Source organism: Mustela lutreola, chromosome 2, assembly GCF_030435805.1.
Source record: "Mustela lutreola isolate mMusLut2 chromosome 2, mMusLut2.pri, whole genome shotgun sequence".
Lineage (NCBI taxonomy): Eukaryota > Metazoa > Chordata > Mammalia > Carnivora > Mustelidae > Mustela > Mustela lutreola.
In genome coordinates this window covers 91,555,833-91,573,173 of record NC_081291.1, presented here as the reverse complement: position 1 = coordinate 91,573,173, position 17,341 = coordinate 91,555,833, and the positions used below count along the sequence as shown (strand labels likewise).

The 17,341-nt window shown below is 38.8% G+C and overlaps 1 protein-coding gene across 1 annotated transcript; it reads right to left on the bottom strand.

Annotated features, from left to right (window-relative positions):
* Positions 1-3,922: 3,922 nt before the first annotated feature.
* METTL6 (methyltransferase 6, tRNA N3-cytidine) lies at positions 3,923-17,333 on the bottom strand. The gene is made up of 5 exons (XM_059162575.1): positions 17,106-17,333; positions 16,123-16,257; positions 9,972-10,142; positions 6,126-6,267; positions 3,923-4,233 (listed from the first exon to the last, which is right to left on the bottom strand). Exons 1-5 carry the CDS (start codon positions 17,328-17,330, stop codon positions 4,052-4,054), a joined length of 855 nt encoding a protein of 284 aa, XP_059018558.1. The 5' UTR covers positions 17,331-17,333; the 3' UTR covers positions 3,923-4,051.
* Between the last annotated feature and the right edge of the window lie 8 nt (positions 17,334-17,341).

The following is a 17,341-nucleotide window of genomic DNA, read 5'->3' as shown; positions in this document are numbered from 1 at the left end:
CCAGATTTAGAGCAGAGCCCACGGAGAGCCCAGCCCAACAGATGAAAACTCCTGCCATCTGAGACCCCACACCATGACTCCAGAGTACTGGGAACAAAAAAACTATCCTAAGACACCCACTCTCTCTCTTGGGAGGTGTCTTCTAGCTTCTGAGGGGCAAGAATCTTAAAGGTTGAAATGGCATTTTTTTTTTTTTTAAAGATTTTATTTATTTGATAGAGATCACAAGTAGGCAGAGAGGCAGGCAGAGAGAGAGAGAGGAGGAAGCAGGCTCCCTGCTGAGCAGAGAGCCCAATGAGGGGCTCAATCCCAGGACCCTGGGACCATAACCTGAGCCGAAAGCAGAGGCTTTAACCCACTGAGCCACCCAGGCGCCCCTGAAATGGCATTTCTAGCAGATTTGTCACAAAGATGTTAGTTAACTTGTGAGTTTTGGAAAGGAGTTCTGAGGATGCTAAATCACATTTTTCCCCCTTAATGTAAAAGCAGTATATGCTGATTGCAGAAAACATGAAAGTTTCAGAAATGTATAGAGAAGAAAAAGTATCAGCTGTAATTGAACAACACTGAACTGAATATTTTAACCATTTTAAATGGGTTCATTCCTAGGTGTTTTTAAAAATATATCTAATTTTTTATAATATTTATTATTAAACATAATTGAAACCATTCTTCTCTACATTTTTATATTCCTGCTTACTTACATTATATGATGAGCATTTTAAGTTTTAATGACTGTACAACATTTTAGTTTATGGTGTAATTTATATAACCAATCTTCTGTTTTTAGATATTTAAGCTGTTGTCACCTTTACACTGCTCTAAATAGCATTGTCATGAAAACGTTTGTATAAATACCTCTGTATTTCCTTAAATTGGATTCCCAAACATGGGACTACTGGATCAAAGATTATGTATAGATTTATGAAATTTGCTACACAATGCTTATGTTCTAGATTAGTATTGTTCAATATGGTAACCAATCATTAACTACATGTGGCTACATTTATATTCAAATATAATTGGTTCCTCTGTTGCACTAGCCACTACCCTTAGTCCTTAGTAATCACATGTAGCTGGTAGTTACCGTATTGGACAATGTAGGCAGAGATTATTTCCATCACTTCAGAAAATTCCAGTGGATAGTGCTGTTTTAGAGAAGCCATACTTTATCTCCATGATTGATCTCTCCATCCTTTTACCAGTATTAAGTATTACTGCTTTTAAGTTTTATTCATTTGATAGGTAAAGAAGGGGGTTGCTCAACCGGATAACTGTTTCTAACTAGAGCTGATCCATTTTGTTAGAAGTTGTATTTCCTCTAGGAATGATCTCACTTTGCTAGTCATGATATTTTTCTAGACGGGTTTGGGAAGTTACTGTAAAGGAGCTCTGCGTCACATTCTCATCTCCATGGCTATGTCCTACGCCAGGGCAAATGACGTCTCTACTGACAACTGTGGAAATAGTCTTTCCAAGTAAGGGTGACAGTTGCCACCCTCAGGTTTTCCATCGCCTCTCTTCCTCTTTTTCTTTCTTCTGATATTTGGAGTGTTTGTGCTTGCTTTCCTAGCTGTCACACTTTGGTTTAGTGAAGATGTGGTTGGGCTGCTTCCCTGCCTCTCAGCATGGATCCACACTGTCTTCTCACCCCATTCCTGTACTCCAGCCAGAGCAACCCCACCGCACCCGGTTTCCAGTAAGTACTTACCAAACGCTATCTAGTGAAATGCCACACATTTAAGTAGGGCAGAAAAGTGAAAAGAAGCTAATTTTATTTCTAATGGAATACTTGGGTTTCAGAGACAGAGCCTATTTAAATTTATATTAAATATTTGCTTCCCAACAGCAAACATGGTCCCGCTTCACTCTCTTGGTGCCCATGATTTATTTCACAATTTTCCCTTCCTTGCTTGACTACTGTGAAATAGGAAACCAAATGCTGTCAAAGATGACTATGAATAATGTGTGAGGCAAACAAGGATCCAGGCTACAGTCCTTTCTTTTTCTTTGCTTTAATCCCTAGCAACAGTAAAAATGAATCCACAGAACCATTCAGGGATGAAAGAGGGTTGGGGGCCTTGCAGACACACTCAGAGCCTACTGCCTAAAATGTTGCCCAAATTCAGCTGAAAGCAAACTACCTTCAGCAGGTAAAGTAGATTGAATGCTGGATAAAAGTATCCTTACTTCTCATTTCCACAGTGAGGCCAAAATTGATCTTACAAGATAAAGTTTACCTCAAAAACACATTTGTAAGCATTTTCCATTCTTTTCAATGATAAAAACAGACACGACTAGAACCAGGATTAAAAATGGGAGCAAAGGCCAAGTGGATTTACTGAGCATTTAGCGCCACCTTGTGGCAACACATCCCCATCTCAGGGCCTTTTGAGGACCCCAAGATTTAAAAAGACAGCAGTCTGGAGGAGGAATTAGGATTTAAATAATGGGAGAGGGTATTTTCTTGGGGAATACAAACTAAGAGAAATAACCAGCACTGGCTGGCACTTTTTAGTAAACAAAGCACTCCCAAGTGAATGATCTCATTCAGTCCTGGCAGCTGCTCTGTGCTATAGATCACAAGAGCTCAGCCTTAAGAGATGTGAAAGCTGAGGCTCCGAAGAGCTGGTGACTTGTGGGAGGCAAAGTCCTGCACTTGAACCCAGATTTCCAAATCACATGACATAAATTTATTAGCATTACTGTATGTAGTATATGCCAAAAACTCAAAAGAAGTACCTCATACTACATGGTACAGTAATATATATTGTGTAGTACATGTACCATATAATACTATGGTACTTACACTATTTTCTATAAATTTTTTTTTTTTGGGTAAGATTTTATTTGACAGAGACAGACAATGAGAGGGAACACAAGCAGGGTGAGTGGGAGCAGGAGAAGGTTTCCCGCTGAGCAGGGAGCCCGATGCGGGGGCTCGATCCCAGGACCCTGGGATCATGACCTGAACTGAAGGCAGACGCCCAACGATTGAGCCACCCAGGTGCCCCTATATTTTTAACTAGTACTCACTGCCTTTCTGGAGCTGCTTTCTGTCTGTGAAGACAAGGCAATATTGGTGAACTCTGTAGTCTATAATTCAACAAACGCTGTTCAAGTTTTGCTACTGAATTGTGGCTTTGCTTTCCTCGTCCCTGGGTACCAACCTAAGGAAATCCCTGCTGTTCTGTCTTAACCTGGAGAGCAATAACAGAGGTTTGCCTGGGGAGAATCAATGGGGGGGGGGGGGGGACACAGAAGCAGTGAAACTGAAGCCTTGTTTTTATAGTACTTAGCCTTATTTTTGTTTTTTCTCCATCTAATCCATTGGCTCATAACTAAAACTCTGATAGATATGTCACGTCCTTCATTTAAGTAGATTTTACAATCAGTGTATTTTAAAGTGGGTCACCTTGCTCAGTGTCCAAGGTAGATAGTAGCTCATTAGGCCAACTTCAAATATTCCAAGTGAAAACTCTGCAGTCCCTCCTTTAAGGGGTAGGACTATCCTTTCAGGAATTAGGCGGGGAGCCATGGTGGTTTCTTAAGTCATAGGAAAAGCTGCATTTGTGAAACTCTGGTCTTGAAGAGGCACATAAATGAACTGAAGTAGGAAGAAATGGGCAAATGAGAGACACTGGGAAGAGAACAAAACAGAACAATCCTTCAGGCTAAAAATACATCTGGATGTGTTATTTTAGTCTATTTGACCTCATTTTCCCACAGGGTTGCCTGACATGCTGCCTGGAGACACACTTACCGAATCACAGGACTGACGGCAAGGATCTCTAAGTGCTTATGCTTTCTCCTTCGTGGAATTTTAGTTAGAGAGCATGGCTTCGTTACATCATACCATAAAACTTCCTTTACTTTTCAGGCCTGGCAATTTTATTTGCATTTCTATAAAACACACACAAGACACTTGCTACTTTTTAATATTAAAAATTACACATCCTCATTTTTAGAAAAATATAAAAATATCCAAAATAAAGTGTGACTTTAAGCTTTCCTCTATGAGGGGAGGCATAAACGTCAACCTCGTGACAAGTCAGGACTTGGGATCCAGGCCCAGGCTCACAGGAGATGGGTTCTTAGGACACTTTCGGAATTTGCTCTGAAGGAAAACTCTTGGCACACACAGGCCTTCTTTTTTGTTCACTGTTTCACGGAACACATACTCATTCACCACTTCTTCATAACCTGTGTCCATAAAGAGCCGAGCCAGGAATTCTGTAAGGCAAGCAGATCAACAATGCTCAGTCTCGATACTACTACCTTTGCTCTGCAGTGGTAAAGAGGAGGGCAGGGGTGCTGGAAGGAATTTTTTTTTTTTTTAAAGATTCTATTTATTTATTTGACAGATAGAGATCACATGTAGGCAGAGAGGCAGGCAGCGGAGGGAGGGGGAAGCAGGCTCCCTGCTAAGCAGAGCCCGACATGGGATCCGATTCCAGGACCCCAGGACCATTACCTGAGCCAAAGGCAGAGGCTTTAACCCACTAAGCCACCCAGGTGCCCTGGATTTTTATTTTTTGTTTTTTTTAAATTTTTTCATTTTTTTAATGTAAAAAAAGCTCCCATGCTAAAATTTATAGGAGTGATATACTGCTACTTGTCTTCTTGCACCAAAATAGAAACCCCCAACTAGATAAGTTAATCAGAAAAGTTTAAGGACAACCTGCAGTATGGCCACCTTACCCTCTTATCATAAGACCCCAAATACAGAAGTCCAAGTAAAAAAACACAATTCCAAACTGGCTATATTTATACATAGTCTTCCATGTATTTAGTGTGTTTACATCAAACACCTCATCTATCTGAACATGAAGGATGAACATCTTTGACCAGAGTGGGGAAACCCGACACTTTTGTGACTTTATTTAACCTCAATAATTTAACCCCAATAATCCATCACTACATGTTAAATGAAACAAACAGAATGGCTATGTGACGAAAATACTCCTAGTAAGAGCATTACTACTCTGCAGAATGTGCTCCAAAGCACTCTGCAGACATCACTGCATCGTCTCAATTACTTGCAACTGGTTGACTCAGATTTCATGAATCAGAAACATTAAAACAAATTTTTAATTTTCACCTGACATTTTTATGACTGTGGAGTTGTTTTAATGGTAATCACTCATTTCTTATTTCATTCTAAACCCAGAAGAATATTTCATTTTAAGACATATAAATGTTTATAAAAACAGAGTTTAAGAAGATAGGTATTTTATGGTCCAAATCACTAAGCAGGCTTAAAATACCAAGTATAAAGACTGAAATGGTGATCAGTGTTTTGATGTTTTTATCAAAATGACTTCTGAAAGACCCCTTTATAGCAAATTTGTGTACTTAACACCTTTATAGACAAAGACAAAGATTTCTTGCCTTTGTGACCTGGGAAGATACTTTCCAGACATTGTACAATCCTACTTCTGTGTGTGTTTCCAAGTTTATTTTTTTTTTTTAGGTTTTGTTTTTTTTTTTTTTTTTTTAATTTGACACAGAGAGAGAGAGAGAGAAAGATAGAGAGGGAGCGTAAGCGGGGGGACTGGAAGAGGGCAAAACAGGCTTCCCACTGAGCAGGGAGTCCGAAGTGGGCCTCGATCCCAGAACCCTGAGATCATGATCTGAGGCGAAGGCAAATTCTTAACGCCTGAGCCACCCAGGTGCCCTACTTTTTTTTTTTTTTTTAAGTAATCTCTCCACCCAACATGGGGCTTGAACTCATAACCCTGAGATCAAGAGTAGCATGCTCTTCCAAATAAGCCAGCCAGGGGCCCCGTCCTACTTGTTTTGTGACTGAACTATGTGAAAATCCTGCTTTGCCCTCCGCCTTTTCCAGCACAGTTCCTGATAGGGCATACACGTGGCATGTCAGAGCTAGTCCATTAACCCAGGCTCGCTAACAGGACACCATCACCAGAGGAGGCTCGTGAGCACACCATGGTGAGAGCGGTGTCCCTGTAGTCCCAGGTGCTGGGTGAGTGGTGCGTGCTGGAGATGGATCCAGCCAGGACCCTGTGCATGTGTGCTCTGCGTTGCTGCGCCCACCCCAACCAGGACCACAGTGATAATACATCCAAGTAAATAGAAATAAAAGCAAATTTCATTAACCTTACCATCAGTAAAAAAATATGATCTGGTTCCATCTTGTCTAGCGTAGAAGTTTTCTCCAAGTTTGCTGCCAGCTCTAAACCTAAGCATGGCATGATCATACAGCCCATAGTCCCGAAACAAGACGCTTTTACCTGGTTTTAATACCTATGAAACAAAAGCAGGTGGCACTTAACATATTGATGGCTCAATAAAACTTAAGGTCTATGTGATTTGGTGAGTGCTGTGAAGTGTGTAAACCTGGTGATTCACAGACCTGGGGATAAAAATATATGTATATAAAAAATATATGTTTATAAAAAATAAAAAAAAAAAAAAAATAAATAAATAAATAAATAAATAAAATGACGATTGAAAAATAAAAAAAAAAAAAAAAAAAAAAAAAAAAACTTAAGGTCTAGTGTCACAGAATTAAAACGTTAATGACATTAAATGAAAATAGACTTATCTTCTTTAAAGCATGTTCTCCCAACATTTTATTAACCACCTCCTAGTATATGACCTTGCAGGCAAACTGTCTCTTTAAAAAAATATGTCATTTCGTCTTTTTACTGCTTCTTGCTGGCTTTCCTCATTCTGAGTCTCAGCTGGGGTCCACTGTACTAAAATTATGCAGAGCGTGCCCACCATACTAATAACAGCTGACAGCACTCTGCAGTCTCTCTGACAGGAGGGAGGAAGGACTATTAGCCTCATGTGAAACGAGGAAATTGACACCAGGTAAGTGATTTGTCTATGATTCATAGAGGCCACTAAGTGGGGGGGTCAAGATTCACATTTGGGTCAAAAGGCAGCACACTGTAGGATCAGAAACATCTTTTAGCCCTGGACCTGGACAGGGGTAGGGGGACGTATTATTTCCAATTGATCCAAACTACTGACAAGAAAGAGAGGCTATGGGGGGAGGGGTAGCTGAGTATTCTTCCCTTGCACTCTGCTTCTTGGTAGAACACCCTCAGGCCAGTGCAGTAGTGCAGGGAAGGGGATCAGCGGCAGGCCCAGCTGGGAGTCCCTCACTAAGGCCTTTCAGAGATAGGTGTCTCAAAAACTGGGAGGTGGCTTCAGCAGGATGTAGGTACAACCACCTCTATCTTACAAAGCAAACACCATATGCTTTTCAGAATGAAAAGCGGTACACATTGTGACATTTGCTTTTTATGTGAGAATTCCTTCAAGCGACATTAACACTACCAAGGAAGAGAGGACTTTACAGAATCTTATTCTGATTCATTACATCAGTAAGATGATTTTTAAGACATGACATATACTATTACAACAGATTTTTGATGCAGTTTGATGTACTTCCTCTTCTGAATAGAGTAGGAAAGACTGTCCCTAATACTTCCAAGTGTGCTGCAGATTTTCTCATTTAGTAAATTCTATCAATGCAAGCATGTGTTTTAAATATTGTCCATAAAGAGCCTCCTGGATAAATACATCCTACCTTAGCTTAGTCCGAGATGCTAAATTTTAAAAAATATGAATAGTTGCCAAGAAAATTCCGAAAAATTTAATTTATATGAAAAAGAGTTATTCTTAATTATAGAATGAAGAAAGGGCTACAGGGAGAGCAGAAAGAGCACTCACTCAGGAATTTGGAAATCTGGATTCATATCCCACTTCTTCCATAACTAGCTGAATGACCCTGAGCAAATAATTTCATCCCTGAATTTTCCTGTGTGTAAAATAGTTAAGTTTGATACTAATGCCTCCTTTAATCCTGGCGCTGTATAGCTAACCAGGAATTTCTTACTGTTATGTTCCCTCACTCTCCAAACACCCCCCAAAAGTAGGGTAGGGCAGGTCTGTTACATCTGCTTTACAGCAAGTAAGGCTCAGAGTCAAAGTGACTTGCCTGAGGTTTGAAGGCAAGTTGGTGGCATTGGCAAATACCCAGGTCTTCTGGTGACAGAATTTTGTCTATTTTTACTTCATTATTCTATTCCCAAAATGATGGAATTCAACTTTAAGGTTATCTTTCAGTTTAAACTTATGTAGTTTAAAAAATTCTCTGGTGTTAATACTCTATAGTAATCACATCTACCTTAAAACAGCTTATTACTGTGGTTGCTCATGCAAGGCTTCAGAGCTGCCCCAAGGGTGTCTGTCTTATTATTGTCAGAGGCTGAGAGATCGCTTCTCCTTCTGGTAATTTCCTGATGAAGCACACAATTTCAAATCAACGAGCCAGGCACTATGTATGAGGCAGGGAGCACGCAATCCACTAGTGCTGTGAACTCATTCCAGATCAGCAGATAAAAGATTTCTATTAGGGGTAAAAATAGAAAGGATTGCTGAAATGGAATTTGCTACTAAAGAAAGGTTAGAATGGGGGCCATGGGACAAGTATGGATTGAGACAGATCATCTCAATTAAAAATATATATATTAACACTTCATTACTATTAAACTATAGATAGTATTACTATGTTTTCATTTAAATCAAGAATAGGCATACCCTCAACAACACTTGGCTTTGTCAGGCTTAATTCTGGCAAATCTAACAGAGTCTCACTGGGGGTTTATTCTACATTTCCTGGGTTACTGAGGTTATCTTTTCGTAGGTGTGTTCTCTTCAATAAAACAACTATTCATGTCTGCCACTCTTCTATTAATTTGCTTCCCTTTCTTACACAGGAATTCCTCACATATTCTGGATGCTAACCTTTCGTCAGTTCTACAGACTTCAAATTACTTTTCCCAAGTTGTTTTTAAATTCCTTTGTATAATATTGTCTTTTGAAGAACAGAAACTCCTACTTTTATTATAATCATGTTTATGCTTAGAATGCTTCGGGTCTTGAGAAAATTTTCCCCACTCAGAGGTCATAAAGATACTTTCCTATATTTTCTTCTGAAAGGCTTAAACTTTTATCTTTCCCATTTAAGTCTTTAATTCACCTGAGAATGACTTTTGTGGAGGATATGAGCAGGGTAATCTCATTCTCTCCTGCATGGACACACAGTGGTCCCAGTAGCCACTCACTCAACAGTCCTTTTCCCAGTGATCTTCATTGTCACCTCCATCATACAGCCATTTTCTATTTACTCATGGATTGATTTTTAAGCTATCACATTCAATTTGTCTGTCCCTCTGCCAACACTATTCTGTCTTAATCACTGCAACAGTAAGTCCTTATATCTGGTATATCTGGTAGGGTATCAATCTCTCCCATCTCATTCTTTGTCAGGAGTGTTCTGACCCTTTGTTCTTTCAAGTAAACTTAGAATCCTTGGCGGGGGTGGGGCGGGGCAGAACACCCTACCAAAAAACCCCAAAACAGCCAAACAAAAAAAATTAATAAAATGTATAATACTAAATGGAAAAGTAAAATTGCACAATACATGTTACTCTTTTTTAGGTATATAGCTCAGTACGTTTTATAAGTACATTACATTCATCTTACACTTTTGTAGTCTTTCAATATTTTCTAGTCAGACAATTATATTATCTACAAATAATGAGTTTTGTCTCTCATCCTTGTTTTTTTCTCCATCTTTTTTTTCTTGTCTTTTTGAGCTGATTAGGACCTCCCTGTAATCCTGAAAGGAAGTACTGACAGTAGGCCCTCTCATCCCCATAAAGTTCTAGATACTCCTTATTCTGTCCCTGTCTCATACTTCTCCCAGTCCCTGAAACCCTTTATCAGTGAAATCACTGGTAGCCACCTGTTCAGAATTCAGATTCTTATGCTAACAGACTGTCCCCTGAGGATACTATTTTTCCTGCCATATACTGACTACATGGCCTACCCCTAGTGAGAATAAGGAGACTCTGTAAATCTAGGCATGAGCCTCAGAAGGGAGGTAAGCAAAATCAGGATGTCCAACCTCTAGGCTCCAAATCACTAACCTGGTAAATATTTTTTAAGACAAGGTGCATCTTATCAGGGTGAACAGCAGAGAGTACAAATATCAATAAGACAACATCCACAGACTCTGGGGGCACATGTTCCAGAAGGTCATCTTTGGTTAGATCACACTGGAATACCTTGCATCTTTCTGCGTTGTATAAAGGATTTTGCTAGAGAAGAGGGGGAAAATAAAAGAATTTTAACGCAACATCCATGTTGACATACATAGAAAAATACAGCATCAAAAGGAGACAATGGAAAAAAATTAAAAAGAGATCCTATTTCCACTGGTGCACTGCTGCACAAAAATCAAGTATCACTTTGTTACTGGGTAAAACTGAGTAACGTAGCATTTGTACACTAAAGCATGTAGTAGACAATATCGCTATGAGGGGCAAGATTTCATTTTAACAAATCACCTTTAACTGAGGAGGGAACACAAACTATTACATATTCAAAGCTGATCATTTTAGAAGTACATATTTCTAAAGGGATGGTAAGGGCAAACTGACCTATTGTTTCTTTAATCCTCCTTTGAATCACCTCCTACAAATCTAAATCCTTTCACAGGCCCTTCCAAATCTACTCACGAAGACGCTCCCACACTTCTTTGAGCATATTTTCCCTTGAGGCAGCAAGCTAAGTATACCTAACTTTTCTTTTCTTTTCCTTTGCCACAACTGTGTTCTTGTACATGGTGGATGGTGGGTTTAAGAGCATTACAATAAAAGATAATACATAAGAGTATCATCAAGAAAGAGTATCATAAAAAAAAAGAGTAACATAAATTGTAGGGTGTAACAAGAGCATTATAAAAAAAATATTATAGTCTTTTCTGTAGTATAAATAAGGACTTGAATAAACACAAAGGTAATGGATGGGTAGATTCAATATTGAAATGATGTTAATTCCACTTCTAAATCCAATATGATCTCAACAGAATCCCAGCAGATTTCTAGAAACTTGACAAGGCAAATTTAATTCATCTGGAAGCAAAAAAACTTTTAAACTGATTTGAGGAGGAGGTACACTCCTGACATCAAAAACTTATTACAAAATTTAGTACTAAAACAGTGAGGTTTGAGAATGGGGACAAATAAATCACTGAGACAGAACAGAGTTCCCAACACAGAGCCCCTCTATATAGAGGAATTTAGTATTGTGTATGACAAAAGACAGGTGACAAAGATGACAAGTGTATAAAAAAACATAGATAATAAAGGTGGCAATTATCAGGAAAGGAAATGAATTTCTTATTCAATTTATTGTGTTTGAACAACTAGTTCCACACTTGTGTTAAAGGATGATTGGTTACCGTTCTGGTTTCAGTTCAAAGATATACAGCGGTATAAAAATGTAGCTCCCATCCTTATAGTAAGAAAAAAGATGGACAGACAGCAAAGTAATGACATTTTGGTGAACCCAACAAAGAACAGAGGCCAAAGAACCACTAGCCATCCCAAAATATGGAGACAGAGAAGTGCCTTCTGGGTGAGACAGAACCCAGGCATTTATTTGCTTCCCTGAGGCAGAAGCCTCCCCACTGGAAAGATAAAACTAGAAATTTGGTAAATAGCTGGAGAATGAGTGTGGCTGTTATAGTGTGAAGTCCCTGGGGGCTGAAGTAACAGAAGTGTTCCCCTCCTCTTATAGGTGCTTCCTCTGGGGACATCATGGGGCTCGCAAAGAGGATGGCCTTTCTCATCTCCTTTAAGGAAGAAGACTTAAAATGCAGGGGAAAGGTCATCTGAGGCCTACAGCCTTAAGGTACTGATAGAATGCCACTGGGGGAAGGAAAATACTCTGCTCAGACCCAGTTTTAATCTTTTTTTCTAAGTTGGTGTTTTTTGTTGGTTGTTTTTTTAAGTAATCTCTACACCCAATATTGGGCTCCAGCTCACAACCCCAGGATCAGGAGTTGTATGCTCTTCCAACTAAGCCAGCCAGGCGCCCCAAACCTAGTCTTAATCTGAAGGGAGAATGACCTCAACACCAGAAAGGAGGATATAGGTATATACCTCCTGATGGAGGGAAGGGAGAGAAAAGCTCTAGCTGTGGAGCAGCAGACATACTTGTGAAGATCACATGCTGGGACACAGGCCCACTATGCAGTTCAGAAACTGAGAATCAGATAATAATCCCCTCTTCCACACCTTACCAACAAGTGTCCAGTGCTAATAACAACAGTGGACTGCACCTAGGAAAGCTGTGAGAGACTGGCTCTTTACGAGGAACAGTATAATGAGAAGACCCAAAGCCAAAAGGAGAGACAACCAAGTCACCAGAGGAGTCTGAAGTCTCTGGTGTCCATAACAACAATAAACCTCACAGGTAACTATAGCAACAGTACATTTCAAACACAGCTCAACTCCTGTCCAGATTATTACAAATCCTTATTACCTCAGTATCCCACTCCCCTATCTAACACATCTGGCTTTCAGCAAAAGACTACAAGGCATACCAAAAGGCAGGAAAAAACTGGAGAGATAAAGCAATCATTAGAATCAGACTCAACTATGACATCGATACAGGAACTAAAGTTTGAGGATTTAAAATAACTGTGATTAATATTAAAAGCTCTAATGAAAAAGATAAAATTCAAGATCAGATAGGTAATTTCAGCAGAGAAATAGAAACTACAAAAAGAATCTTAGAGATACTAAAATTAAGAAACATCGTAACAAAAATGAAGAATGCTGCCTAAAGGTTCATCAAAGCTTACTGCTTAAGAAGGAAACCGTGCACTTGATGATAGGATGAAAGAAATACAAACTGAAAATACAAAGAGAAAAAAAAAATTAAAAAATAAAACATCAAAACACCATCTGAGAGCTGTGGGACAACAGCAAATAGTTTAACATATATGTAATGAATCTCAGAAGAAAAGAGAACAGAGCTGAAGAAATAGTGGCCAGAATTTTTTTCCTAATCTGGAAAATTAATCTATTAAAAAACATAACCAAAACTTTAAAAAATATATATATATATACATACACACACACACACACACACATAGTTACAAAACTCCTACACAAGACATAAAAGCTTAGAACCTTGAAAGGAAAAGATTAATAAATTTGCACATAATTTAAATTCTATCAAAAGACAATACCAAAGGGCGCCTGGGTGGCTCAGCCGGTTAAGCCTCTGCCTTCAGCTCAGGTCATGATCTCAGGGTCCTGGGATCGAGGACCGCATCAGGCTTTCTGCTCAGCAGGGAGCCTGCTTCTGCCTCTCTGCCTACTTGTGATTTCTCTGTGTCAAATAAATAAAATCTTAAAAAGAAGAAAAAAGACAATACCATAAATGCTAACTACAAATGTTTGCAAAAAATCTAACAATATTCAGAATACACCATAAAGATAAGAAAATGACAGAAAAAAAAGAGCCCAGGTTATGAAGAGACAATTCATTGTATAATGCAAACCCCATCTGCGGTTCTTTTGTATTTTGTTTACTATTTAATCTCAGCGTTTTACTACTTAATCCCCTTAAACTGGGACATATGAGGCTCTCAATAAATATATGTGGAATAAAAGAACTCACAATCACAAGAAAAATTAATGCCTAGTTACATATATAAGGAATAAACATTTTTGCCCATGAGATTGGGAGATATAAAAAAAACTGATATCAAATGGTGAGAGCAAGGGTACCTGAACTGCTCAGTAGGTTAAGCATCTGCCTATAGCTTAGGTTATGATCTCAGGGGGGACCGAGTCCTACTTCCTCCCCCACTCCCTGCTCAGTGGGGAACCTGCTTCTTCTTTGCCTCCATGCCCCCCATCACTCTGAGCCCCCCACGACTCCTGCGTGCATGCTCTCTTTTGCTGTCAAATAAAAAAAATCTTTAAAAAAGAAATGGTGAGGATGTAGCTAGAATGGTAGCTATACGTTAAAATTTATATATTAAATTTTAAAAAACATATATGAAACATTAAAATTTAAATGTGTATGCTTTCTCTCCAAGGAATTCTTCCATAGAGAAAAGTATACACACGTGTTTTGGAGAGCAATGCATAATGCTGATTATATTAACTCTATTTGTAAGAGTAAAAAATTAGAAGTGATTTAAACAAATACCAACAGGTAACTGTTATAGTATATCCATCCTATGGAATACTACAACACATAAAATATGGTAGACCTACATGTACTAAGATATGATGTGGAGTGAAGAAAGCAAGTTACAGTACAATGTGATACTATTATTAATAAAACTTCTAGGGGAGCCTGGGTGGCTCAGTGGGTTCATTATCCAACTCTCTGATTTTGGCTCAGGTCATGATCTTGGGGTTTTGGGGATCAGTACCATACTTGGCTCCATGCTCAATTGGAGTTAGTATGTTCCTCTCCTTCTGCATCTGCCTCTGCCCACAAACCCCCCTGCAAACTTACTTTCTCTTTAAAGTAAGTACATAAACAAAATCTTAAAAAACAACAACAGGGGTGCCTGGGTGGCTCTGTTGGTTAAGCAACTGCCTTCAGCTCAGGTTATGATCCTGGAGTCCCTGGTTTGAGTCCCACATCAGGTTCCCAGCTCCATAGGGAGTCTGCTTCTCCCTCTGACTTTCTCCTCACTCATGCTCTCTCTCACTGTCTCTCTCTCAAATAAATAAAATATTTTAATTAAAAAAAAACAACAACAAAACTTCTAATGGATGCTAAAACTATGAAAGGTTGATGGAAAATTAAGTATTTGAAAAAGTATCCCCCACATATTTGTTAATGGCAAAAGGTAAATATTTGTACCCCTTAGGAAGCTACCTTTTAGGTAGGAATTAGGTAGTTACTACCTTAACCCAATGATCAACACTAAAGCATCACTTATAGTGAGGTTATCAGACATTAACTACAAGATGTAGTATCAAGGATACAATATCACCTATATAGTATTTTTGCCAAAAATATTTTACCTGATTTAAATCTAACTTTTAGTTTACAGGAAAAACAGGTGATAAAGAAATAAGTTGAACAATGATATGAATAAACAAATCAGACCAATTTGGAATGTGGGACCGCATTACAGAAAATGGCTTGCTCTCCAAAAACTCAATGCCAGTGGGGAAAAGGTCAAGGGCAGGAACGTTTTAGACTAAGGAGATTTAAGATACATGAAGAAGTACAAGATGTAGTCCTTGACTAAATGCAGCTATAAGACATGTACGGCATGGAACATTGGGTGTGGTGCATAAACAATGAATCTTGGAACACTGGAAAAATAAAATAATTAAAAAAAAAAAAGACACCTAGGACTATTTGAGTAAATCTGAATCTGTACTGGGTATTCATGACATTTGAAGGTTATAATTACTTTTGGTAGATATAATAAGTGTATTGTAGTTATACAGAAAAAGCCCTTATTTTTTTGAGTATGTATGCAGACATATTTAGGAGGGAAGTGTCCTGACATCTCTACTTTACTTTAAAATAGTTCAGCAGAGGCATCTGGGTAGCTCAGTCAGGTGTTCAACTCTTGATTTGAGCTCAGATCATGACCTAGTATCACTGAGATCAAGCCCCTTGTGGCGCTCTGCACTCACTCAGCACAGAGTCTGTTTAAAAAGTTCTCTCTCTGGGGCACCTGGGTGGCTCAGTGGGTTAAGTCTCTGCCTTCAGCTCAGGTTGTGATACCAGCATCCTGCGATCAAGCCCCATATTGGGGTCCCAGCTTGGCGGGAAACCTGCTTCTCTCTCTCCCACTCCCCCTGCTTGTATTCCTTCTCTCACTGTCTCTCTCAAATAAATAAATAAAATCTTTTAAAACATAAATAAATAAAAAGCTCTCTCTCTTCCTCTGTCCCTCCCTACACTTGCGTGGGCATGTTGTCCCTCTCTGCATCTCTAAATTACTAAATAAGTAAAATCTTTAAAATAGTTCAGCAAAGAAGTAAGTGTATAAAGCAAATGTGGCAAAATGTTGGCAATCAGTAAATCTGGGTGTCATTTTGGTAACTCTACCTTTCTGAAAAAAGCTATGTTTTTGCAGGTACTATATGTGTATGTGATCAGAAAAAACCATATTCATGGTGATCACAGCTGGTTAGCTTCAAAGAGAGGACAGGAATTAGGCATATGAGTAGAAAGGTGGGAGGTCAGAAAAATCTAAGAAATTAGCAACACAACAGAACACATGCATGGAGCACCAACCTTGACGTATTCAACCGCTCTTGGAGAAAAATCACAGGCATAGGCAAAGATATTCAGATCTTCTTCTAAAAGTGGGAATAAGCAGTTCCCAACACCACAGCCAGCTTCAAGTATAGTCAATTTTTGATCTTCAAACTAAGGAAAGAGGACCCAAAGTCATAACATGCTACATTTGCATCACAGAGAAACAAACTGTACTCTAAGTATAACGCCTCAGAAGGTGAGAGACAAGGTGTCCGCCCCCACATGCCCCCCATAACAATAAACAAATGAACTGATAACCTAAGTTAATACTGACACCTCACTTGTCATCCAACATTGGGTAGTTTGGTATGGTGAAAACACAGCATAAAGGCTAAGAAAACGGGCTCTGGGACTAAACTGCTTGCTCTGAAATCTCCTCCCCCAACCTGTGTTCTATCACTTAAACAGCTTTGTGCTTCACTTTCACTGGCAAGTGGAAATAATCATGATGCCTACCTCAACAGTGTTTTTACAAGGCTTAAATTAGAGAACACATTTAAAGTTCTAAAAAAGGGCCATGGTAAAGTGTTGATCATCTTTATTCTGAAGCTATTTGTCACGGAAGTCACCCAGTATAAAATTAACATTTACAACTTTCAGACTGACTTTAAGAAGTAGAACATATCTACTAAAGCTCTCTTTCCTATGAATTATATAACCCAGAAACCACTAAAACTACTTGAAACCAAATAGTGTATTTCTAAGGAACAAAGCATTTTGACAAGCTTTGTAAATTTTCTACCTCACATTCCTCTCTGGAACACAATAAACACTCCTGTTTACATTAAAAAAAAATTTTTTTTTATTAACATAAAATGTATTATTTGCCCCAGGGGTACAGGTCTGTGAATCCTCAGGCTTACACCCTTCACAGCACTCACCATAGCACATACCCTCCCCAATGTTCCTCTTCACATTTTAAACGAAAAACAACTCAAATAAGGTGCAAATTAGCTTACCTCTTTACATGATCTGAGCTCCTCAAACTCTCTTGTGGTCCAGTGTCTATCTTTGAAGAAGTTAGTACTATTTCTTTTGTAAAAAAGGTCCCAGTTCTTCTGAGCCTCTTTTTCCAGTTTTTGCTGCTTAAAATCAGACACCAAAGCCTGATCTCTTTTCAGTTTCTCTTCTTCTTCAGAGCTGAGAATCCTTGCCTGCAGCCCTTTCCTTTGTAAAGAAGCCATCTCCTAAATTT